The sequence below is a fragment of the Aphis gossypii genome, chromosome X (assembly GCF_020184175.1).
Source record: "Aphis gossypii isolate Hap1 chromosome X, ASM2018417v2, whole genome shotgun sequence".
NCBI lineage: Eukaryota > Metazoa > Arthropoda > Insecta > Hemiptera > Aphididae > Aphis > Aphis gossypii.
In genome coordinates, this window is record NC_065533.1 from 27,161,649 (window position 1) to 27,188,279 (window position 26,631).

The 26,631-nt window shown below is 24.1% G+C and overlaps 3 protein-coding genes across 20 annotated transcripts in view; 1 reads left to right on the forward strand and 2 right to left on the reverse strand.

The window, feature by feature from the left end:
- Positions 1-612: 612 nt before the first annotated feature.
- LOC114130111 (DNA excision repair protein ERCC-8-like) lies at positions 613-4,834 on the reverse strand. Of its 5 annotated transcripts, none has more exons than XM_027995007.2 (6): positions 4,398-4,834; positions 3,525-3,602; positions 3,058-3,293; positions 2,485-2,777; positions 2,050-2,365; positions 613-1,167 (listed from the first exon to the last, which is right to left on the reverse strand). In XM_027995007.2, the coding sequence occupies exons 3-6, from the start codon at positions 3,270-3,272 to the stop codon at positions 822-824; spliced, it is 1,170 nt and encodes a 389-aa protein (XP_027850808.1). In that variant the 5' UTR covers positions 3,273-3,293; positions 3,525-3,602; positions 4,398-4,834; the 3' UTR covers positions 613-821. The 5 variants fall into 5 exon arrangements, with proteins under 5 accessions (XP_027850808.1, XP_027850806.1, XP_027850807.1 ...); XM_027995005.2 differs by having other exon boundaries at positions 4,209-4,834; XM_027995006.2 differs by lacking the exon at positions 3,525-3,602 and adding an exon at positions 4,209-4,316 and having other exon boundaries at positions 4,398-4,833.
- LOC114130098 (uncharacterized) overlaps positions 4,668-26,631 on the forward strand; it is a 30,121-nt gene continuing 8,157 nt past the window's right edge. For 2 of the 13 annotated variants that reach the window (XM_050206524.1, XM_050206525.1), the window contains exons 1-2: positions 4,668-4,938; positions 19,077-19,149. In XM_050206524.1, the coding sequence (XP_050062481.1) occupies positions 4,668-4,938; positions 19,077-19,149 (344 nt within the window). Of the gene's footprint in view, positions 4,943-11,317; positions 11,471-18,872; positions 18,993-19,076; positions 19,150-20,883; positions 21,120-26,631 lie in introns of those variants that run through there. The other 11 variants (XR_007605909.1, XR_007605917.1, XR_003592892.2 and 8 more) reach the window with 8 other exon arrangements.
- LOC114130096 (RB1-inducible coiled-coil protein 1) overlaps positions 7,538-26,631 on the reverse strand; it is a 29,844-nt gene continuing 10,750 nt past the window's right edge. The window contains exons 9-21 of one of the 2 annotated variants that reach the window (XM_027994988.2): positions 25,673-25,859; positions 25,382-25,561; positions 24,994-25,301; positions 16,749-16,815; positions 16,485-16,679; positions 16,085-16,384; positions 15,585-15,749; positions 13,857-13,996; positions 13,458-13,503; positions 13,348-13,397; positions 13,130-13,266; positions 9,343-9,410; positions 7,538-9,187 (exon numbers count right to left, since the gene is read on the reverse strand). In XM_027994988.2, the coding sequence (XP_027850789.2) occupies positions 9,053-9,187; positions 9,343-9,410; positions 13,130-13,266; positions 13,348-13,397; positions 13,458-13,503; positions 13,857-13,996; positions 15,585-15,749; positions 16,085-16,384; positions 16,485-16,679; positions 16,749-16,815; positions 24,994-25,301; positions 25,382-25,561; positions 25,673-25,859 (1,978 nt within the window). In that variant the 3' untranslated portion in view covers positions 7,538-9,052. Of the gene's footprint in view, positions 9,188-9,342; positions 9,411-13,129; positions 13,267-13,347; positions 13,398-13,457; positions 13,504-13,856; positions 13,997-15,578; positions 15,750-16,084; positions 16,385-16,484; positions 16,680-16,748; positions 16,816-24,993; positions 25,302-25,381; positions 25,562-25,672; positions 25,860-26,631 lie in introns of both variants that reach the window. The other variant, XM_027994986.2, reaches the window with a different exon arrangement.

Sequence of the window (26,631 nt, forward strand, 5' to 3'; positions counted from 1 at the left end):
TTTCATTAGATAAACCGAAATAGTGCGTATCTACATTTTCATCAATTTTCAGGAGAGCATTTAAACTATTTAAATTGTACATTTCTCACATGATACGTGATATCACTCATTTTAGTTTTAGAGGGAAGAAATGGAAATGATTTTTTGGTTATAGTGTATATGAATAAAAGAAAGCACAAGAAGATTATACATATTAACATAACCTAACCTTAATTTGTTCAAAAATGTATTACGATTTACATAACGATATATATATATATATATATATATATATATATATCATAAAACCATTATTAATACTTTTTTGATTACAGTTTTTCAGAAGATAAGACAGTATAATAATGTATAATATACCATTCTCTAAGATAGTTGTTATACAAAATAAATATTTTATAATTTGATTTATTATTATTTTTTGATTTGGTCCATCAAAATTGGTAGTTGCAGACAACAAACAACTTAAATTAACCACGAGCCACTAGTTTGACGTGTCTGCTCTAAAGTAATCAATGTAATCTGGCCAAGAAATTTAGTGCAACTTAATACTATCTCGTTTTTATAATTTTTGAATATAAGTTAAATCAACATAGTTTTAAATATTTTTCAATTCAATTCAAATTCAAAATTTATTTATTTTAAAAATCATAACTATAATTTGGATATGCATAATTTTGAGTGTAATTTGTACCAGCATTGGTTGAAATCAACCATCTAACGGAACAAATAAAATATCAGGTATCAATAAATAATAGCAACAATTTGCTAGTATAAAATAAATAAATATCTAGGTATAAATATATACATAAAATTGTTAGAAAGTATTAATATACATCAAATTGGCTAGGGTATTCAAAATGTATATTGTTTTCACATTTTTGAGGTTTCCAGGATTTTATCGATTCATTAGAAGATCCATAAAGACACAAATTTTTAGGATCATAATTAGCACAGCTTAAAGATAGACCTACATCATTAGAAGAAGGTAAATGTTCACCACTTTCAATGTCAAATATTCTCATTCCTCTTGTTGATGGAAAAAATGCAATATCTTCTTTTAAATTGTCAGTAACATCAAACTGATAGTGTTTATGAAGATGAGAAGTGTTTAGATCACTCAATGACACAGATGCATAATGGTTAGGACGCAGTTTACCAGTATTAACATCCCTGCAATAAATAAATTATTATTGTTATATTTTTTTATTATCTAAGTACAGTATTTTAAAATATTGAAAGCCGTTTTAATTTTGATTAAGAAATGAGTTATTTTTACTTTTGTTTTCAACCTCATAATTAAAAATATTATTATTTAGAGTCAATATTACATGCACATTTATTACATTTATTAAAAACTAAATAAACACTGCACTAACTTCTCAAATGTCTATTTGATTAATTAACTATTGAATAGTAAAATAAATAGGGTATCCCATGAGGATTTACCTATTGCAATATGTCCTTAAATAATGGAGATATCATAATTCTGTTTTTTCATAAAGACAAGAAGTACAAGTATTTTATATTTTATTTTAATTTAATTTAATGTATTGAAAAAAAAATATTTTTTCATTTAACCTTTTTGAAAATTTCGAAGAAAGCCATTTTGTAGTTAATTTTATTTTTTTTTTTTGAATATTTTAAAGCTTTAATAAAATTGTGATTTTAAATATATTTTTTTTTGAACACTGAAAGCATTTGCTGGCCACAGAAACCTGTGGGCCACGTGTTTGTTAAACAGTACTATGTTATTAAATAATTAAAAATTATTATCAAAACTATAAAAATACTAAAAACCACCAAATTAATGAAAATAAAATATCAAGTCAACATTTTTAGAAAAATATTTTCAATATTTATGAAAATAATTAAATATAAAATAAACTTATAGTCCTTGTCTCTGTGAGTCTTATGAAAAAAAAACAGAATTTCAGGAGATATCCGAATGGGTAAATCCTAACATGACACCTGCATATTATATATATATATTACATATAATATTATCATATTATAATTCTAATAGTTCATAAAATATTAAATAATAATTTTTACCAAGTTTTGATGCTTCCTTTGTAGTCAACAGATATAATATTATTTCCGCAATTATAAAAACGTAACCCAAGAGCTGCTTTATCAAGACTTGATATAAGACCAGAATTATCCCTTTGGAATTTTAAAACATATTTCATTTGATAACGAATATCCCATAGGAAAATATTCCCACTGTCATTGCCAGTAACATATTGTTTTTCATTTGTTGGATGCCACTGGATAGTTCTTATTGCCGATTTTTCAATATTATTCATAGTCATTACAACAATACCATGCAGCATATCAATTATAAACACATGTCCAGTAGCTCCTGACACTAAAAAAAAAAGTTGTTTTTTTATTTATTTTTGAGTTAAAAAATTAATTAATTTTATGCCTAGATAACGATGACATATTTAAATGTTATCATATCAATTTTTCTAAATTATTTAGTACCTGCAACATATTTGTGAGTACTATTTTTTTTTGCAGCTATAATATGGTTCAAAACTTTAGTACGCAATTTCACAGTTTCAATTATTTTACAAGTATTTGAGTCCCAAAAATGCACAGAATCAAAATGGCAAACAGAAAATACTGAACCATCCCAAAGCCAATGTACTGAATTTGGCGATATTGTATTACTTTTTGGATCAAGTGGAATAGGCACACGCTTTATGTGATGAAAGAATTGAACTTCGGATACATTAAACAATGTAACATTATGGTATTTGGACAAGACTAGTAAACTAAAAAATAAACACATATTTTAAATCTATAATTAGAATGTTTTATAAATAAGTTCATTTTAGATTATAAAAAAACACATTTTTTTAGAATAAAATTATTTGTAAGACTTTCAAGAAATAGTATATAATGTAATTACAATAAAAATTAACTTTACTTCAATAAATATCCCATCAAAAGACAATATATTTTTAATGCATATAGATATAGAAATAATAACAACTTTTTATATTTCTTAATATAACCCAGAATATTAATTTCTACATTATAAAATATACATACCGTTTACCTTCTCTAGGATCAACTTCCATACCTAGAATAGTATCTAGTATCAATCGTGTAGGACGAATCCGATCATTTATGTTAGTAGGGTACATTGTAGGCAAAGAAAATCTACCCGATGAATACGACATATAATTTAACTCATTAAGAATTGCACGACGTTTATATTCCATGGAAGATATAGCTCCAATGGAGTATTTTATCCTTAGATCCATAATAGAATATTGTTTTCTCTTCTGTTAAAATATCAAAAATAATTATAAATATATAATATACATAGCAATATTATATTTACAAATAATAATACAATTTAATTTATTATTTTTATAAATATACATATGTATCTAACAAGTTCAATAAATATAAAGTATTGCACAAGATAAAGCTATACACTTAAATTAAGATTATTGTGAGCTGTGAAGAAACATAATGGTCAAAAATCTAAAGGAACTATTTGAGGTACCTACCAAAGTGTATATATATTGCCGGCTCTAATTAACTTATACCAACATGGAATGTATTAATTTTATAATGGCGCCAGTAGACTAAAATAAAATAATTCATGTAATGAAATAAATATCAAATATTTTGTAAAGTATTGAGAGTAAGTAGGTAATTACGACAAGCGTCCAGTAATTGCAGGTAAACCGCAATCTGCAGTAGAACGCACATGACAAAATAGCCATAATTTTAAATCACATATATCTTTATGTGCATCATTTATACAAACACAAAAACAGTAGTGTTTTGACAGCTACTAATACTATGTAAAATGCACAAAATAGGTTAATTTTAACTTTTTCTATGTGATAGATTTTTAAGATGTTATCCATTATAACATGTAATTTACTATAGGTACACTATCAGTGTTGTTCTCATATCATTTATCTTACTGTTATTTTACATATAGATTTTCATTCTAATTCTTATGACGCTTGATCACAAACTCTCTTTTTTTAGCATGCGCTTGCTTTTGAAAAAAGAACATAAGTTTTAACTATTCTTTGTATTTTAATTTGTCAAATAAATAATATTATCGTTATTGTTAGTGTTACAACATATAATTAATAAAATTGAAAAGAGAAAGCAGCGAAAGGGTCTAACTTTTATGGTAGGCTTTAAGAAATATAATATAAATTTTCATCACTTACAATAGATATCGGTGATACTATTGAAATTCACCATATTATTGTCACTTCTATGGCCTGGTATGAGAAACTATTGAACACATCTCAACGTTTAGCCGCCCTAATGTAGAACTAACAATCGCTGTTTAAACGGCGATCTCAATGTACATATTTTACCAAATCGGCATCCGGGATAATAAACACGGTGTTTACCTTGAGACTGGCGGGCTGTGCCTGTTGCATGTCGACAGGAGACGTTTGAACAGAGCAGAGCAAGACCACGACGGGGCAGCAGTCGGTACGCCCTTGGTCGGGGTGGGGGGGGGAGCGGGAGGTACTCGAAAAACGTCTCGTCGGGTCGTTGACAGTCACTCTCGTGCGGCCCGGACGACACGAATCCCACAGCACGACGACGTAGTAGGTACGTGTAGCGAATCAAACAGTTCGACGCGTAGCTCAAATGGCGGGTTGGCGGCTGCTATCATGAGACGACCACGGAGCGTTTTCGGAAGTGATGTGCAGACGGTGATGATTTCCGGTGAACTGAGAGGGAGGGTACAGCGAAATTCGATTGCGCCGCCAAGTCCATTTGACTCGGTGAGCGCCGAACGCGATCAATCGACGCGTCGACTACGGCACAACGGCGTTGGTCGTAAAGATAGCCGAAGCACCTATACCAGTGATAAGGGATTGGTAAAAACCAATCATGTGAAGTTGCGTAGCGTACACTGCAATTACTACGGGCGATTTAGTTGTAGGTAACTAAATTGGATGCGTAAAATAGAATATTATTCATTACATATTATATTGATATATATATATATCTCATATATTAATATATTATTATATTATGTGATGATATAATTGTAATATACGTTGTTTGTAAGCGTTTTATTATTCTATATATACCGAGTAGTCCGACAGCTTGTATGTCGGAATTAATGATAAATTAACTCTGTTTTAGTAACTTTCTATAGTTAATTAAACAATAAGCAATAAATACCTAAATAAATAAAGTACCCAGTACCTAGGCACATTATTGTACACACTTAAGTCCGACATTTAATTAAAAACATTAACAAAAATGTACATATTAGTTATCTTTTTCAAATTTCCTTTTAAATAAAAATAATATGGAGAATATGAATATCAATTCTGGTTTTCAAGCATTAATACTTGCTGTTAAAATCTTAAATTCATATCGCTCAGAAATCAAAAATATGTCCTGAAATCCTATAAATCTCATTTTTTTTTCTGTTTAAAACTTAAACTACTGGGTTTAATTATTTAGTAAATTTAGTTATTTTTAATATATGTTAATTTAACTGTTATAAAATACCATCAGTTTATAGACTTTGCTCGTGTGTGTAAATTTATTTTTTGTGATGTTTATTTTTACATATTTTACACGTTTCATAATTATTGCATGCATAGAGGCAGTGGAGTAGCCAGGATTTTTCAATGGGGGGGGTTTACGTCTTAGGTCTATACAATAGATAGGTATACATAAAACAAATTATTTCAAATTGTATTGTAAACATTTAATGTCAAACAATATTTTAATTATATTACAATTCAGTATTTACATCAAGCGTAGTCTTCTTGTTTTAGTCGCTAATTTATTTAGGACATCATCAGGGTCTATTACTATATCACTATGTATATTCATCATTGCCAAACCATTTAACCTATTTTCACATGCGGTGTTTTGTAAATATGTTTTCAATCTTTTTAATATAGAAAAAGATCGTTCACTGCTAGCAGTTGTAACTGGGAGAGTTGCTAAAATCTGTAAAAGTTTGAAAGTAGAAGGAAAAATTGATACGTTACATTTTTGAAGAGCGTCAATAGCATTTTTTGGTAAATCTTTAGTTGCTGTAAATTTTTGATGCCAAATTTTAATTTCACTCACAGCTGCTAACACACTGCAGTCTAAATCACCTTGATACATTTCAACTAGCTGCTTAATTTTTCTTCATTAGGTATGTATACTATTGGATGATGGTAAAATATAGTTAAAATTTTCAATTAGGTATAGATTTATGATTTGAAAATCGATCATTTAATTGATTTAAAAAATGATCTATAAATGGAATGAATAAAGATATACGGTAATAATCCTCAACCATTGGTTGTCTACTATGGTAAACTATCGACGACCGCGTGAGAACAGAGAATTGAATAATTAAAGAAATTATTAAATAAAAATCAATGGGGGGGGGGTTACAACACCCAAAACCCCCCCTGGCTACGCCACTGCATAGAGGTATTTGTCTTTTCTTTTTTTTATATCATTTTCGATTATCTCATGTTATAACAAACATTATTTATAATATTATTGTAGAACTTTCATAGTAACATTTTTATGCTACCATTTTTCCACTTAAAATGTTTTTATTATTCATCCATAAAATATTATACGAGTAGTTTTCATGCTATAAGAGTTTTTTTACACAAAAATGTAAATATTGTTATTACAAATTATAATACAAAATGGTATATCTTGTTTTTAAGTTATATTGTAAAAAAAATTCTCTCATGTAATCATATTTTGTACCTTGTATAGTTAGGTAGGTACAATTTTCTACTTTACTATATTAAAGTGCACAATTTTCTTATATTTTTTATATGAATTTATTATGTCATATTATGCTGTTTTATATTTGTACATTTTCAGTGTTATCAAAATCTTATAGCTAATTACCATTTTCAATATTACGGAGGTACAATATTTATATATCATGAATATTGAATTATACATTAAAAATAAATATGTTTACTAAAACTCCTTTTAAGATATGCATAGGCAATATACTATACATTAATGGGGTTAGGTTAGGTTAGGTAAATGATCAATTTATAAAAATATAATAATAATATGAAAAACCTTCAATTACTTTTCAAATAAAGAAAACTGATATACTTGAAATTGTTACCAAATGTTGATGTTATTATTTTCAAAATATTTTGATTCTTTTTGAATTATTATAGATACGTTTAGAATTTTTTTCTTGATCCTAAAACCTTCCACGTTTTTAAAGAAAATGTCTTGATATAAAGTATAATACGAGTATTACAAGGGTTAGGTTATAGAAGGAAGATGAGATACATGTTAATTATATGATCTAGAAGTCAATATTTATTTTGAATGATCAGTCATACACAATAATGAGTATTGATCATTTACTATGCATTAAGAAAATGTCTAAAAATTAAACTAATTAGTCAGTTTTAAATTCCTCGTGTCTGTATGCTGTCAATCAGTAGATTAATATTTAAATATTGTTCTTGGAATTTGTTAGTAGATTATTTAAGTAATATAATGGAACAAGAAATAGTCGACCTACTAAAAATACACACAGCCAAATTTATTATAAATTATAATGACAATAATACAATACAATAAAATATACATTTTTACATAAACATATTATTTTTCTTAACAATAAAAATTAACAATATAGACTTTTAATTATAATACCTATATATATTGAATTTTTATATACATAGGCAGTATGTACAAATTGCAATCACAAAAATAACTATTGCACAAAAACAATTATTAATATCAAAATATTACAGTGTGACTATTTATTATCTTTGGTGAAAACAAAATTAGTGTAAAACTGAAGATTGTCAATTTTAACACTTGGACCATGAGAAATAGTATACAAATTAAAAACCAAATGATCTTAAACATAAATTAACACAATAGAACATACACAATTTCGTTGAACTCAATAAAATACAAATTAATGTAATTGAATATCCACTAAAATTTAAAAGTTTAACATTTATGAATTTATTTGTAACATTCTAACTATGAGATACAATGTATAATAAAGGATAATGGCAGGTACAATTATACATAAAATAGGTAAATATAAAAATACTCAAAATAAATATAAATTTATATACTTGTTTTAATTTATAATATTTTAACTTGAAGTTCTAAATATTTAAATATATTTAAGTCATAAGTACAAAATAAAAAATTACAAACGTATAACTGTGCATATATCTACCAAAATAAACAGTGGTCCTTGAAAAATTACTATTTTAAAATTAAGTGGTAATAATAATTATTTTATCACTTAATATTAGTAAAGGTTCAAGTGACTCACTGTCACTAAATTTAATAATATAACTTGATCTCTAAAATATATATATATAAATGGATGCATCTAATTAATATTTACCCTTTTAAGTTAGAAAATTAAGATGTGTATGAAATAATAAAAAAAAACTAAAATTGCACAAACTTTAGAAAACTAATTTGTTAACACGAAAAACTCTATCAATCTTTTAGTGCATATGAAAAGTATACAGTGACAAGTAATATATAATTAGTATTTAATTATGAAAAATATATGGGTAACAATCAATTTAAATTTAATTTAAAATAGAAATTTAAGTAAAAAAACTAACAATAAAAATATGTAGTAACTAAAATTATAATATAATGAACAAAATGAGAATCATTGGGTAATTAAAATATAAAATTTTAATTGTTGAATTCGTAAATACTACAAAAGTAATGTTGAAGAAAATAACTCTTATTATACTTCTTATGTAAAAATATTATTCTTATTCATACATATTTTTAAAATAATTCTATAATTAATTTTTGTAAATATATCAAATTTACTTAAAGTAACATTTTAGAATTATATACGAATATATAATTTAAATCAGTTGTGTATTAAAATGGACCAATACTACATAAACTAACTTTTATTTATGACTTTAATAACCTAATAATAATTCTTTTTTATGAATAGCAAAATATTGACTAACTTTCTAATTACTTTGAGTATTAAATTTATTATAGGTCAACTATATAAATTTATCACACGGTCGTTTTTTAATTATTGAACATAAGTCACTGAGACAGATGAACTATCAGAAGTTGATATTTCTCGTCGATGATTTGGTCCCTTGAGCATCTGTATTTTTACTCGATAAAATTTCAATCCTTTTTTAACTTTATATCTATTATCCTCCTGTAAAAAAAAAAGTATGAATTAAAAATGTTTTAAATATTTTTTTTAAATAAAAAATTACTGCTTCAAATGTCATATATATAAAAAAAAATAACGTTTTAATTTTGCTTAAGAATTTAAAACAATGACACATAAAAATATTTTTATTTAATTACCTTAACTGCTTGACAGTATTCTTTTTGTACAACTTCTGCTGAAAAATGTTGTAATTTTGGTGTTTCATCTACAAACAAAACAATATTTTGTAACTCATGTGTAAAGTATATTAAAATATTAGTCATATATTACCTACAAATAATTTTAGTGTTTTAAAAATATGTGCAAAAAAAAAAAACAACATATTTCAGTTGTAATCTCACATACAATAAAATTATTTTTTTAGTTTTATAATATTTCATGTGGTCAATTATTTTATAAATCTTTAATTTAATACTAATATTTGTGAAACAAATGGAATGTATTTAATGCAATTTAAGGTAACATAGGTCAATACAAATAAATTTATAATAATGTGTGTAAATAAATATTTTAAAAGAGTGTTTTTTTAATTAATTTGATGAATTTATACTCCAAACACGATTTAAGATATCTTAAATCATGACCCTAAACCATGAATGGTTTAATTATAATATGGTACTCTTAAATTTACAATAAAGAATGATATTAATTCAAGTTAATCCCTGCCATCTTTTGAGTATGAACATAGTCCATAATTTAAAATAAAAATAATTTATATATTTGAGATCAGCGTGAGTCTGAAATTTAATAGATATATAAGATGAGATCCAAGGTAATGATAATACTAAAATTACAGTTACATTAAGTTTTGGGCATAAGCAATTGTGAAATCAGGGCCCAGCTGCTATTTGCTATACTGATACTTCAATATTTTAAATTATAGTTTTATCCAGTATACCTACTAACTATATTATCCAAATATTATTTATTATTATACTGAATACTGATAGATCATAAAGGCAGATTTTATACGATTTACAAAGCATAACCAAAAACAAATTATGATTTACGGTTTTGAAATTTATCATAGGTATTAATTATTGTTCAGCAGATGTTATTTAATTTATAGCTTAATGAAATATTTTATGTATTACATAATCAATCATATTTTACTTTTGTATGATATATAACTTTCAAACTTCATAGAGCTTTATATAAAACTTTAATACTAAGTCAAAAAAAAGGTTATTTTATGCATAATCAAAATTAGATTCTTATTAGATAATACCATATTTTTAAATTAGATAAAAATACTCATAATTTATTAATATCATTGATACTAATTATTTATTAATGAAATAAAATAATTAGGACTAACATCAATGATTAATATCTTAGATTATAGACATTGGATGGAGTCATGTCCTATACTCCTAGCTTAACTACATTAGACATTTGAAGCACATATTAAGCCGAATTCCCACGATTGGTGTACTTGACAAAATGTGACACAAGTCAAACGAGGAACGGCCAATATTACTTGAATTACTTGTCAAGTACGCCAGTACAACTGTAAACGCCTTAATCGTGTACTGGTCAATTAATGTACAATAATTGTACAATAATTTTTATGGGCGTATTTGCAAGCACACCAATAGTCGGAATTCGGCTTTATCGATGAGTTTCACAATGAGATGGGTAATCTGCGCATGCGCAAGTTTACTCGTCACGTACAAATCGTGGTTATCACTAGTGAGTTTCCATGGAGAAAACAGTTTTTTAAATAAATATGCGCATTTCAAAGCGAGACTACGTTTATAATATGTGCTTTAAAATATCGGGACATGTCGACTCCATCCATTGTATAATAATTATGATCTATAAAAAAAAAAAAAAGAGGTTAGATTTGTAAGATTAATATAATATGTATTTTCTTCTATGTACGCGGTTTTAAAGTTATTTTTCCAACAATTATTTTCATCTGGCAGAAAAAATTATTGTTGGTCACGCTGCTTTCAATTGTTATCAATAAATCAGCCATCAAGCGGGAAATTAATGCTTCGTAATATTGTATATATGTAATATTATGTATATGCCATATTGTAATTTTGAAATATCACTGTAAATTCTAAACAGTAATATCAAATACATACAAATGTATAAGTATTTATTTTATGAATAGTTTGATAACAAATATTATATTCCGGTTAGTTTTATTTGGTTTGATACATTCGGATAATTGTTATTTCTTAATTTCTTATATTCATTATTTAAGAATCGACAACGGCAACAATGGAATCATCGCTACATATCATTTTAATGAAGGTAATATTAAGAAAACTTAATTAATATTAAATATTTTAAAACAACAATGATTTTAATTGTGTTAAAACGTAGGTATCATAAAAACACTATCAAAAATGAGCATATTAATGTGTTATTATATTTCAAATATTATCAACTATATACTTATTATACTTTTAATAATTTGTACAATACTTTAATTATTTCTTAATACATTTAATTACATATTTATTATAGATCACTAATTTACAAATAACAAAATAGTATTTTAGATTAAGAATGATTCATCATAAAAGGACAAAACAATTAAGGCTACCTAGTACCACCACCAAATAGACAATCAGAAAGTGAGAAAGATAAGAAAAGAAAAACAGATTCTTCATTAGATGAAATTTAATGATTTTTACTTTTTTAGAAACTTTGTATCGCTTAAGTTTAATCAGTCTTTTGAACAACTTAAACAATTATTAAGAAGTACTTGCCAAAGTCTCAATCAAAAAAACTTTTAACTTTTTTAACAATAAATTATATTATAAACTTAAACATTCCTTAACATATTAACAAATTAACAAGCATTTTATGATCAAAACCATTTTACACTTTTTTGCGGACATTATTAAGCACTAAAAAAACACAAAAATAATAAATTCAACGACAGCACGGTACGAATGTACAAACAACGATGGTTATATTATATTATGACATTTAGACATTTAACAATGTTCAATACTAGATAACATTTATTATATTAATGAGATAGAATATAGAGTATAGACAATACAATTTAAAATTGTATAATGTAATTTAGAAATGTAGGACTGTAGGACGAGCCAGATTAAAAAGGCTCGCTTGCCACCAGTTGCCCACCCCTGTTTTATAAAATTCTTTAAACATTTTTTTCTGAAACCTATTCAAATTATTGACAAATAAAAAAAATTTGTATTATTTTTAAAAATTCAAAAGTCAACTGAGATACTTGATAATCTTGATTAAATAGGTATAGACTATAAAATTAATAATGGGAATTATTAGAATGTCTGCATAAACTGACTATGTATCTGATCTAACAAAATTTGATAAAGAAGCTAATAAAATACCTTTAAAACATTATTAATAGTTCTTGAAACCGTTAAATTTTATTAAATATTGAATAATTAGTTGAGTTTGAAAGATTTACTAAAGTAACAAGTAATAGACTAAGTTCATGAAAGTATTAATAAAATAAAATATTAAAATAAACATCCAAAATATACATTAACAGAATCAATATTTAATTCTATGAGACGTCAATTATAGTAGGATTAGCTAATATTATATTAATTCAATAGGTTTAATTAATTCTTAATTTTTTAATTTAGGTATTTTAAAAATACCAAAAGGTGTATAATTTGTCATTTCTAAAATATTTTATTTTTATCTGGAAATTGAATAGATTACTTATTTAATAACTTAATATATTTAAAAGTATGTGATTATAGCAATGTTTCTTTTGAAATACAACAATGAACTTATGGTTTATAACATTTTATAAGTTTATTTTTTTATACAGCAATTATTGGAAAAGCCTAACTTTATGATGTTAAACATAATGGCTAATGATTATCAACACTTATTTTACTTTAATTTTGAAATCATAAATATAATTCAGCAATAAGTTAAGCGTAATATTAAAATACTTACCAGAGCCGATTTTTAGTAATAAGTTGTCTATGCTGTCAGGATGCAAAAATACCAAATTTCTTTTATTTTCTTGATATACTCTATAATTTCTGTACATAGAGTCCCATATAACCAAAACATAGTCTCCAGCATTGCAACTAAGTAATGAAAGAATATAATATAAAATTATATGAGTTGTTTTGTATATTTTATCTTGTACTTGTGTATAATATACTTACGAACTGATAGAAAGTTTTCCTTCATCAGACTCAGAACTTGAACTCTTACTCTATACATAAATAAAACAATGTTAAGATTTTATAATAAAAAAATTGTATTTTTAATTTACCAATTCCACAAAAACACTGCTTGATGCTGAACTAGAATCTATGTCCCTATTTAAAATACATAAAAATATGATATTACTATACATATAATTTATATAAATATAGACAGGAATACTATAGGGTAATACAGAGATTAATCTTGATCTTATTAAATGTCATATTTTTATAATAAAAATTATATAGAATAATTAATTTGAAATTGTATGAATACTTAAGGCTAATTTATAACTTTGCACATAAAAGTTACAAATAAAATTTCTAAATTACTAATTTTCGAAAATTGAATGCAAATAAAAATAAGTTGAAAATAAATATCTTGATTGGATAATAAATTAAGACACAAGGATCCATATCATGATACATCTATATATTATAACTGTAAATATATTTTTTAAACTTGCCATTCTGGTACAGCAATGCTATTTGATCTTGGTTTTGGAACATAAGTACTTAACCTAAGATCATTTGAACTTTTTTCCTTTAAATATTTGAAAGATTTGTTTTTATCATCTGTATTTTTCTTGCTTTCGCCCCAAAGGCACTAAAAAAACATTTTAAATTAATTAATTAACATAAAATATTATTATTTATTATTTTGTAAGTATAACAAATGTAATGTTATAAACTAGTTTTAAAGTTAATAACTTATTTATAAAAGTATTAAGATAAAAATTAAATTAAAATTAAAGATCTTTTAGCACTACAATTTCTACTTATAGAAAATAAAAATTGTATTATAAAATATAAATAATTATATTTATTAGTACTAATTTATAATTTAAAGCAATAAACCAATAGGGAATAAATAATTTTAAGAGAACGTTACGATTATAGGCTATAAAATCAAAAAAAATTATTATTGTTATATTGTTATAATTCAAAAAAAAAAAAAAACACTGTAAATACTTGAATGTTTATATTATAGTTATCTATACACTGTTAAATTTTCAAATTTTATGGTTTTTTTTTTGAAATGTAGATAAAAAAATGTTGGGTATCCAAAAAAACTTGAAAATTAAATACAAGACTTTTTAAGTCATGTTTATAGTAGTTAAAAAAAAATCAAAATGTCAGTCAAAATTGTTTTATAAAAGTGTATATTTAAGTTCAAATTTTTAAGAAATATATCATATCGCGTAAATTTTGTAAGTAATTTTGTAGTTGAAAATTCATAAAAATTTTAGTGTTCATATCTAAGGTTAAAAAATTCAACACAAAGTTTTCCATACGTTTTCCTTCTAAAGTTCGAACTATAAAGGAAACTCGAGCATCATTAGAGAAAAAAATTTTATGAACGTCTAAATTTTTACAAAATTGCGTAATGATAACGATTTATCCTCAAACAGTTTTGTATATTTGTTATTATTATTCAAAAAGTATAAGTCATAGATGATAGATACTTGAAACTTTCACCAGTTATTTAGATTGGCATTTTCTTAACACAATTTAATTTTCAAAATATTGCGCTTATTTTAAGGCATTTGAAATATTCGTTTTTTTTTTTAACTATTTATTATGAAAATAAGAGTTTTCCCCTAAACATTCGATGAATTATTTTTCGCTATAATTTAGTTTCGTTATTTTCATTTTCGATATTTTTAATTAGCAATGTTTTTTTTTGCTTTTTTGGCTGGTTACCAGACTTTAGGTAACTCATGCATGCCTTATTACATTGTCTCCATTTTACAAACACGTAAAATATCAAAATGTTCTCAAAAATCCATTTAACTTGCTTATGCTTAATATTATAGTGAATTTACCTATTATCAAATTTAAATGTAAGAATGTTATATAGTGAACTTCACAAGTTTTTTACATTGTAATTTTAAAACAAGTTATGATTTAGGTAAATTTTAAATTCTAAATTTTTTATGCATTATAAAACGTTTATTACTCGCTTTTAAGTTAAAATATAAAAAAAACCTATAAGGTAGTAATCATTATATAACATTCAGACATTGAAATTTGATGTTTTATGCATTTATAAGTAGAATACAATGCATATGTTTGTAATAGTCTCTTAATCAGAGATTGAATTAACTTTAAACCCAAAATATAAAATAATAGTAATTATTACTATAAAATAATTTATTGTAAAAAGTATTTAGATTCAAGCTACTGACAATTACTTGATCATCCCTTTTTTCATCACATTTCACTTGTCGTTCTTGAGCTAATTTTTGTTCACACTGTTTTCGTTCTTCCTGTATAGCTTGCTCTTTTTCCAATAACAAGTCTTCTTTAAGCTGGGCCATCATTGCTTCATGATTAACAAGTTCAATAACATCATATCTCTGTTTAAAATCAATAAGTTGTATATGAAGTTTATAGTAATGAAAAATAATGTATAATTGTTATAGAGAATAAGTTTAAAATTGTTGAGGATTTGAGAATAATATATACTTTTTCATCTGCGCAAAAAAACGATGAATTATGAATATTTATAAATGGGAATTTGTCTATGTCTCTATGAAATAAGTTTTTCTTAAAAGATTCTATAGTAACATAATTATATTATGCATTTAATACTAGAGGCAACCTAGGTCATATAAATAATAGGTTAAAAAAATATACATTGTACAGAGCCAAAAATATATCTATTTTAATAATTTATTCTTATTAATTTTACCTTGTTTTTTTCTAAGCTTTGTTCACTTGAACTACGTTCCATATTTGCTGCTTGAGTGACTAATTTAAAACGGGCATGCATCATTTCTAACTCTTTTTTATGTGACATTGTTAATTGATTTGTTATTTCTTTACGAGCATCCTCTAATCCTTGTTGCATCCACTCATCTCTTTCATTCTCCATTCTTATACGTAACTGACGTTCATGTTCTTCATTTTTTATGTGCATTTCTACAAGAGATTCCAACTCATTTATTCTTATTCTCATATGATCTAACTCACGTTTACTTTCTTCAACACACTGAAATAAATAAAAATAACAAATAGTAAAAATAAAAACAAAATTAACTTTTATGATAATACACTTATTTTTCTACACTTTAATTTTAAATTAATCTTACTTGAATAAGCTGTTGCAAATAAGAAGTCTGAATGTTATATTTTGATTGTAAATCAGTAGTAAACATATTAATTTCTAAATTTTGTTGAAGTATAAATTGTTTAAATAAATTTAAATCTGATCGCAATTTATTAATTGAAATATTAGCTACATTTTCCAATGTGTATAGACTTTTCCTCAATAATTTTACTGTATGCTAAACAAAACATAATAATAATATAGATAAGATGCAATTTTTAAGTATTTATATGAATAAATGTAGTACTTCTTGATGGCTTCCATTATACTTGTGTGGTAATACAAAACTATCTGGATTATAGCTGTCGTTTTCCCTGAAAGCAAAATATTGGGTATTTTTAAAATTTAATAAATTAATATTAAAATAATGCTCCATACTAAAATACAAAATATATAAAATATACTAATATAAATTCATTTAAATAAAATAACATTAATAATATTCAATACATAATAATAAAATATAATATACAATATACATGTTACATATATATAGAACCAATCCAAACTTAATTAGGTTTAAAGTACTGCCTACAAAGTTACACCAATATTGCTCTCATGTAAAGCTATTTTAAATAAACTAAACTAGAACTTGTTTCTAAAATTATTATACATAATATTTGTTATTAGTAATATTAGTTCACTAAACAAAATATGTATTTGTTATTTAAAAACTAATAAAACAGTGATTTTGATAAAATATTTAGGAATGCCAGGAAGTCATTTTTATTTAAAAAATAGTCATAAATCAATATTTATTTTAGTATAAGTTAAAATTTTACTGGTCTGAAAACAAAAGGTTCTATATTATACTTTTTAAATTCTATCAAAAGTTTATTTAAAATTTTAACTTAAAGGAAAATATTAAGCACCTTGAAAGTTTGAAGTAAATAGTCATGATTTATTTTAATAATAGGATCAATTGAAAAAGAAAAGTTTTAAATTTTAATTGTTTTGTTTTTATTTATATACCTAAGAACAAATCAAAATAAATTTTTAGCTAAATCGACATGAACTGGAATTTCGAAATAGAAAAATAGAATTTTAGAAGTTTTGATTCCAAACCATCAATTTTTATTGTAATATAATATGTATATTTAATATTATATAATTTATTTATTTTGTATTATCAAAGAAAAAAATGTGGGTTATAGAGACGAAACCTACAGTTATGAGTTACCTAATAAAATTGATATCCAATCATATTTTAGGTACGTAGGTAATCAAACAAATCTTAATAGGTAATTGCGTTATTCATAATTATTAAAATACGACATATTTTAATTTAATTGTATAAAAATTTACAAGCACTTAAAACTAATAACTAAATATAAACTAAAAAGTGTTTAGGTATATATGATATTTAGATGCATGCATTATGAAATTGTCGTTAAATATACTCATTTATAAAATAAAAAAATAATATAACATAATAATATAAGATCGGTTTGAATCTTTTATAATATATATCTTATCTAAACAGTTTCATTCTAACAATAAATCTCAATTAATTACGTAGGTCAAAGGCAACTTATGTACCGATAATATTTTAGTAAAATTGATGCTATGTAGCATGTACGAGACACAACGTTTGTCTTTAAATATTCCAAGTTAAAACGTGCGTACACTCGTACACATCAAAATTAGTTTTTTTTTTTAAATGATTTATAAAATTATAAAACAATTTTTGTTTAAAACACTAAAAATGGAAATGAAATACATTTGAAATACATTAAATGATAATAAATAATATCTAAGTACTAAAATATTGTCAACAAATACACTAAAAAATACATATTTCTAATCGCGTTGTGAAACGTAATTATTATGTTCTGCGTTCGATAGTTGATATATATATATATCAATACGACAATACATTCACATACTAAATGATCTACCAGCAAAGATATGTAAATTCTTTTAAATTAAGGTTTTTCTAAATGATTTTACAATATGATTTAAAAATTAGAGTTATTAAACAACTCTTTAACTAAATAAAATGTAGGATATCTATTTTACAAAGGTACCTACTATAGAGTATAGGTTATTTAATGACAAATTAATCATTTAGTAGGTTCAATACTATGATACTTTTATTTGAATTACTTCTATAACAAAATAAGTTGAATATTAAGACATTAACAATTTTGATTACCTATACCTAATGGCCGAATAGTTATTGTATATTATAGATATATATGTTACATATCTATATCGACGTAGGTAGGTACTATTGTAGTAATGGGACTTAAAACATTCTTCGTCAATTTAATAGAGCCTAATACTAACGATAAGTGTCTTATGGGAATTAACTAAAAACACTGTTTAGCGCTATTATTGTAAACTTATTTGTTAAGTTACCTATGTAATTACAATAATCTGCTGTTTCTATCAGTGTTAAAACGAACCTGCGTTAGTACTAAACACCAGTTTAGTAATCAGTGCGGTACCGCACAGGACAGAAGTATAATGTAAAGTGTAAAAGGTAAAGGTAAATTCTAAACTTTTGAATTTTATATAGTTAATTACAGAAACAATTTTAAATCAAGTTGCATTAAAAATAATTATGTTTCAGACAATATAACGGCAAAGTTACCAATTAAAATTGAAGAGAGCATTTTAGATAAACATCCAGATTCGTCTTTAAAGTATGTAATATTTATTTTTTTTTAAATTAAGTTAGATTTCTTTATACAAAAAACTTTTTAAAATGACTAATATTTTAATCAAACAAAGGTATATTGAATCTATATTATAAATTAAAATAATGTACAATTTATACATTAAAAAACCCGTCTAATATAATATAGGTACGTATTATCAATAATAAATACAATATTTTTTTCCTTTTATTATTAACCGTTTTTTTTTTATAATTGATTAGGCATAAATAAAATCTAATAAATAAAATGACAATTTTTTTATGAAAAAATAGGTAATACTTTAATAGTAAAGTGGAATAAAGCAATACAAATTAGAAACATGATTTAAAAACTTTATACATTATATAATATTAGAATTACAAGATTTTCATTAAATAATAATTGTTTTGTAGTAGGGTTCCATAAAAACATGTATAATTTAATGATTCGCTAAAATTTAATAATATAAATACAAAATATGGGCTACTAATCATGATTAAGTGACCATTAGCTAAATTAGTGCAACAGGCATAAGAACATTATTGTTACCATAAGATCGTTAGAATGTTATCAGACATTTTTAGCCGCTTTAGAGTTTCTAAATGTTAATCATGTGCTAAATAATTTGATAAATAATTACTAAAATTGCAATAAAAAAGAAGCTAAAATTTCAACCAAACGTATTGAATGCGATATATTATATCGTTTTTTTTTTGTTAAATAATTTCGAAATAAAAACATTTATTATTAAATGATCAAATACTCAAATTTAAAATTAATTTGAAGTGCTAAAATGAGTATAGTTATAACACCAGGTCTCACATATTATGTCTTAACTTAGCTAAAACAATTTAATATATTTTTTATAAATTAATATCTTACGAATTACAAGTATTTTTATGAACACTTTTAATAAGAAAAACGATTAGGTAAATACAATAGGAAACGGAGCTCTGCCTAGTATGATAACACAATAACCTCTATGACCCACCAAAATAGGTAGTCTTTCAAACTCGCGAAGAAAATCTACTTTCGTATCATAATTTGTATATATTAATATTTACTAATAAACGGAATAATAACAAGTATATACATCATTATCAAAGTATTATAAAATATTATAAAATTACAAATGAGTAAAGGCTAGTAAAGCGATTAAAAAAAATACATACAATGCACAAACTAATGTTCAGCTTATATCTACGTCATATTGTGTACGGATGCAAGATTAGGATGCTTTTTTTCTTACATTTATAGATATTTTGTAACAACTAAATGATTAAAAATTATCATTGTGGCAAAAGTTTTACAAGCTGTAAAAGCTGTACAGCTCAAATGTTTATATTGATTACGAAAATATTTATTAAAGTTCCTTCATAAATATTTTTATTCAGAAATAAAATAAACCTGGAGTATAAACTGTTTAAAAAAACATCTAGTCTATACTGTAATATCCATATTAATTATTATTTTTTAAATATAATATTTAAAGTATCCAATTATGTACAATTAAATCAATCATTTATTTTTGTTTTTATTTTTTTTTAGTAAGTATAACATGGTTAATAATAATTATAATTTAACACAAAAAAATATTATTTTAGTATTTATTAAATTTGAGTTAGATAAGCATATAATATGTTAAAAAAACTTACACAACTTATCATTTATCAACATCGTTTATATCATCTATATGACTTTAACGAAATCTAATGACCTTTGTTATCGGTGATCGCGATAATTTAATTTCTAAACATTTAATATTATAAATTATAACAATTATGTTCTACAGTCTAAAATTATTATTTATCTACTTGGCATAATCGAAATACCATTCTTAATTTTACCGAAATTTTGTTGCAATTTAAATTTTATATTTTCAACGAAATTTTTCGAAATGTTTAAAATAAATCTAGGAAAAAAAGGCAATTAAAAAAGAAGTAACGGAAAAAAGCAAATGAAAAAAAGGTATACAAGTAGGTATAGCAAAAAAGCAATATGCAATATAGTTAATATTTTTCCTAACACAGTAACACCATAGACTTCAAATATTTTTTTAATACATTTTAAAATATACAAAAAAAGTTTAGTGGGTCGATTTTAGTACAATAATAATAAATCATAATATCGCTTCCAAGCTTTTAATTAAACTGCATGCAAGTAGGTAACTACTACCTATAGCGAAAGCTGAAAGTCGTAACTATACCTAGAGCTTTAGAAAAACATTTTGTAAATATGAATATATACCTACTTAACATATTAAGTAGGTAATAGTTAAAAAAAAATTCACAAATTATTAAATAAAACCTTAATGGGAGAGGATAGGGGAAGGGGCTAGGTAAATTAAGTCCCGGAAAAAACAGGTAGTAGATTAGTTGAGTCTCGGGAAAAAATTGGTAGTAAGTAAATATTTTGATTGATGTTGAGCTATTTACAGGAATATAATATTATTTTTATCTTAGATAATGGATTTTGCATAAAATGCATGTTGCTATTTTCAAAATTATATACATGCAGTCAATGAGTGTCCACAAATCGTTACTTGATTGATTAAATATCAAAATTTTATAGTGTATGTTTTTGCATATTCCGACGTTAGCGTATGTTTTGCATATTTTAACAAAAAACTATATACGATCCAAAAAGGCGTGGAGCAAAAAAAAAAACAGATCATACATATCATTTTCGTACTTTTTTCCTTTTTATACCAGTATATCATCAATGTATCTAATATTTAATTTTAATAAAATATTTTTTACAATTATCAATGATTAAAAATTAAATTACAATTTTACAAATTACATTTTTGTATTACATATTTGTCATATTATACATCTTACTTTTTGTTTATAAAAATTTTAATAAAACTAATAAATAATTATCACTGCAAAATTAAAATCAAATATAAAATGTAATAAAAATAGAAATTTTATTCTGCATGTTTTGCATCTTTCTCTTGTTTATTTTGACCTTTTTTAGTGCATGTTTCCATGCATATTTTTAATTTTAAAATGTATATAAATTTGGTTTTTGATAATAATGAAATGTATTTTTATTGAGTTCATCCTACTACTGTTTTTCCGAGACTCAAATTACCTACTACCTTATTTTTTCCGGGACTCAACTTATCTATTACCTGTTTTTCCCCGGGACTCAATTTACCGAGTTAAGGTCTTTTGGGACTCAATTTAACAATCCCGAGAGGAAGGGCAACAAAAGCTACAAAAAACCACGTATATTTAATGTATTTCTTTGTTAAAGTACAATATTGTTGGTATGGTATTTTAATTTGATTTCGAGTTACCTACTAAAAGTATTTGAAAAAAAAAAAACAAAAAAAATGTATCGATTACTTTTTTTTCAGTTGCCTTTTTTTTTCTTATTACTATTTAAAATATATCATTATAATTGGAAATTAAAATATATAATAAATTATTATAAAATAAAAATAATTCTTATAATTCTCATTATCACTAATATGTTTGAACAACTTTTAAGGACATTTTCACGATTACCGTGATTACTAGTATTTCACGATTACTTAGTACCCATTCTATATTCTATTTATTGATTCTTAAACATGCATTAAGTAAAATAAGAGTATTTCGAGAGTTAAATAGTGAGTGGTATTTATTGACTAGGTACCAGTATCTCATTATTTAGTATTACCAATCAAACGGTTTTGTTTACAATTATTTAACATTGACCTTGTGTAAATTTAGTAAATTGAATTTTTTTTATTGCTAAACATCCAATCACTAATGTTATTCATATAAAAAAAGAATATTTTCATCAAAATTGCTCACATAATATGTTTGACACCCAAACTGTAGTTATTTTAAAATAAATTTAAAAATTTGTAATAAGTATATGGATATGATATTTTCCAGAAAAAATTGAATCATTCTGGAAAATAAATATTTAACTTTGAAATACATTCTATTTGTGTTTTTTTTTCAATACGGCCAAACCAGTTTTAAGCGTTATAGGTATTGAAAAATTTTGCTTATAAAAGAAACTAATAAATATAATATAATTAAAATGATAAAAACAAATCACTATAATAAATAAAATATAAATAATAACTATAAATTTCAAAATTTGGGGAGATTTTGCCAACAAATTGTTTCTTAACTTGTATTTTTGATATTTAAAATTTAAGAATATGTATAATGACAACAATACACACTATGTTTCTACGATATAGTATGGAAAACTTAAGATAGATACAATATTAGAATGTGTCATGTAAAAATATATCTATGTATTACAGCTATTGCCACCTTAATATTGTCTTTTAAGAAAATAACATTTATATATATATATATAAATATATAAATGTATAATAAATATATTATATATATATATATATATATATGTATATACCTTTTAAATTTATTTATTTTGTAACTGTCATTATTAATCAGTCAATGATAATATAATATGATAGACTAGACTTAAAATGATAAGCAATGAATCATTACTCATTAATTATTAATATTATAAAACAATATATTATGATTCTTGACTTGCATTATGAAAGGATAACATTAATATTATAGGTATAAAACTTGGTAGCAACTTTGATACAAAAAAAAAATAATCCAAGTCTTTAATTCCGATTAGACTTTTTATCATGATTATTTTTGGAACGTAAATAAGTAATAGTAATAGTGTGCAGCTTGAATTTTTGTGTCAGCAAACTGAAGAGATGAAATACTTATGTTTACTTTTACAAAACATTTGTCTATTTTAGGTAATAGTTATTTGAAATCTTATTATTTAAAGTATTACTGACTCATTTTGGGCAAGTTTCACTTAATCTAAGATCACAATGTATATAGGAATTTTTACCAAAATTATTTTCTGCACAATACAGAATTCCATATTAACTTATTAGTTATTACTAAAGGTCCAACCATTTTCATTATACTAATTATACTATGTACTTACAGATTTGACTGTGTCTCACTACATGCAAACTTTATTCTAAATAATTCATCCAACAAATAATAAAAAAAATATCAACAAACTAGTATCATTGCATTAATACAATAAAACGAAAATCAGATACTACCTATTTATTGGTTTAAAAAAACTATTGAAAAAACTTATAAATTATAATAACATAAGCGGAAAGGTTAACTAGCCTCCTCCTCACAAAAAAAAAAAAAAAAATAATTATAAAATAGAAAACATAATATTAAAGGAGTACCTATATCTTCAATAGATATTTTATGAATTAAGATTTTATTTAAAAAAATAATATCCTAATGACAAGTAATAACACTGCACAGTGCACATGTAGAGATATACTTAGTTAACCTTATAAGGTTATACACTTATAATGAAGAACATCAATCACTGTTTTAAAAATATGGTTATTAACTGTGTTAATACCAATAATCAAAGTAAAATTGTTATAAAATAATAATCCGTTATCTTTAAGTAGTAAACATCATCTTATTTTAAAAAATAAATATTTTAATATTAATTATGCTTATGAAAATTCGATTTTCCCTATCAATTATCGTACTTACTCTTTAAAACTGTAATTGATAAAAAAAAATGAATTAAAAAACAAAAAACCAATTAAATGAGCTACTTTTAAAAACTGGTGCTCCTTACCACTCCTACAATTCAACACTCAAATAAATATACTACATTGTACACATAAATAGCATAATCTCGATGTTCAGGATACCTTAAAATATTACACGATACCAATGGTGAGTTATTAATTATTATACTATAATAAACATTAAAAATATGAAGCAATAATGTTCAAATTCTAATTTATGAAAAACAACAATAAGACAACAAATTAATGAATTAACTTTTCATACATACATCTCTGAATGTGTTCTTTTAATGACATCTGATTCTAGCTGCATATCAATCTTACAAGATCCAAGACCAACTGCTGTCATTACTTCATTAAGTTTTTCTTCTATTGTATTCATATCTCCTAACATTAGATTACTTGTTTCCATAGCTACAGACTTATGATCATTATTAGATTCAATAGCAAGTGTGCCATCTTCTTGTATTGATTTTGATAAAAAGAACTGAGTTATTGCATTAAAATTGGGTACTGATGTTACACGGGCTATTTGAGGCAATTGTTTAATTAAAATATCTAAATCTTCTAAACAAAGCTAAAAGTTCAAAAAAATTAACAATTTTTATCATATTTACAAAAAACTAATAATTAACTGAAATGATTTAATGATATTACTTTTGGTAAGTTATAATCAAATATTGGAGGTGCTTGTGTTGCAAATGCTGGTGGCATATCTTCAAGTCCAGGGAATAATGGGCTTAAGAAGTGACCTTCAAATTGAGATTGGAAATTTTTACGTTTAGCGATTTCATCTGAATGACGTGCCATCATATGACAGGCAAGATCACTTGACCACTAAAATTAGAGACGTACTATTTAATTTGTATAAATAACTATTTTTCACGGGTAAACTAATGATTTTTATTATTAATGAATAAATGACATAAATTCAGAAATTTTACTCACAATTAGTAATGCTTGAGAAAATATGCGTCTTCTAACAACTTCAGCAACTGCATTAAAATAAAGTGTTGGTGTATTATGTAACTGTTCAACAACATCCAAATATTCACGAGTCAATTTTATGCTGTCGCTATATAACAACATAATAGCTTCAACATCACTAACTTTATTTTCTATAACAATTAACCACCTAAAAATAATAAATATTAATATAATATGCTATAAAATACAATTAAATTTATTTTTTCTTTAAAAATATAAGTTAATTATATATATATAAAGCCACTGTTTTCCTTTTTTATACATTTAATATCAAAGTAGATAATTATAATGGTGACTCATTTTGTATACCTAATTAATTTTAAAATTAATATTATAAACCAATAAATATAAAGCAAAAGTTAAATTTGTTCAGCTTTTATTCAAATATTTAAATAACAATTAAAAAATATATATTTATTGTGTTTAATTAATTAATTAAGTAAAAGTATTTTCCTTAGTTGTTTTATTATTTACAAAAGCATTTAATAAGTCTAATAATTTAACTGTTTTACATTAAAGATGACTGAAACATTTCTAATATAAAGATTGAAGAATAATAATATATTATTTGAATATAAAACATCGGAATTTATTATTGATTTAATTTTTAATACAATGATTATTTAAGTTTTTACTGTAACCAAAGTTGAAGCTAAATTCGTTTTAAAATAACTATACAACTATTTTAAAAAATTACATAATTGATATTTTAAGTTGAGTGTGTAGTAATAATTATAATGCATTTGATCTTATGAGAAGCGTATTTACAGGGGTAAATTAGGGAGATATTTCCCCCCTTGACCCCCCTTTTTTAGCTTATATTTATGAGTATATTTGTGTTTTTTCATTTAACACTTTATTTATAAATAATAAAATTCCAAGAACATTGACAATTTTAGTCTATCTCCCTCCTTAAAGAA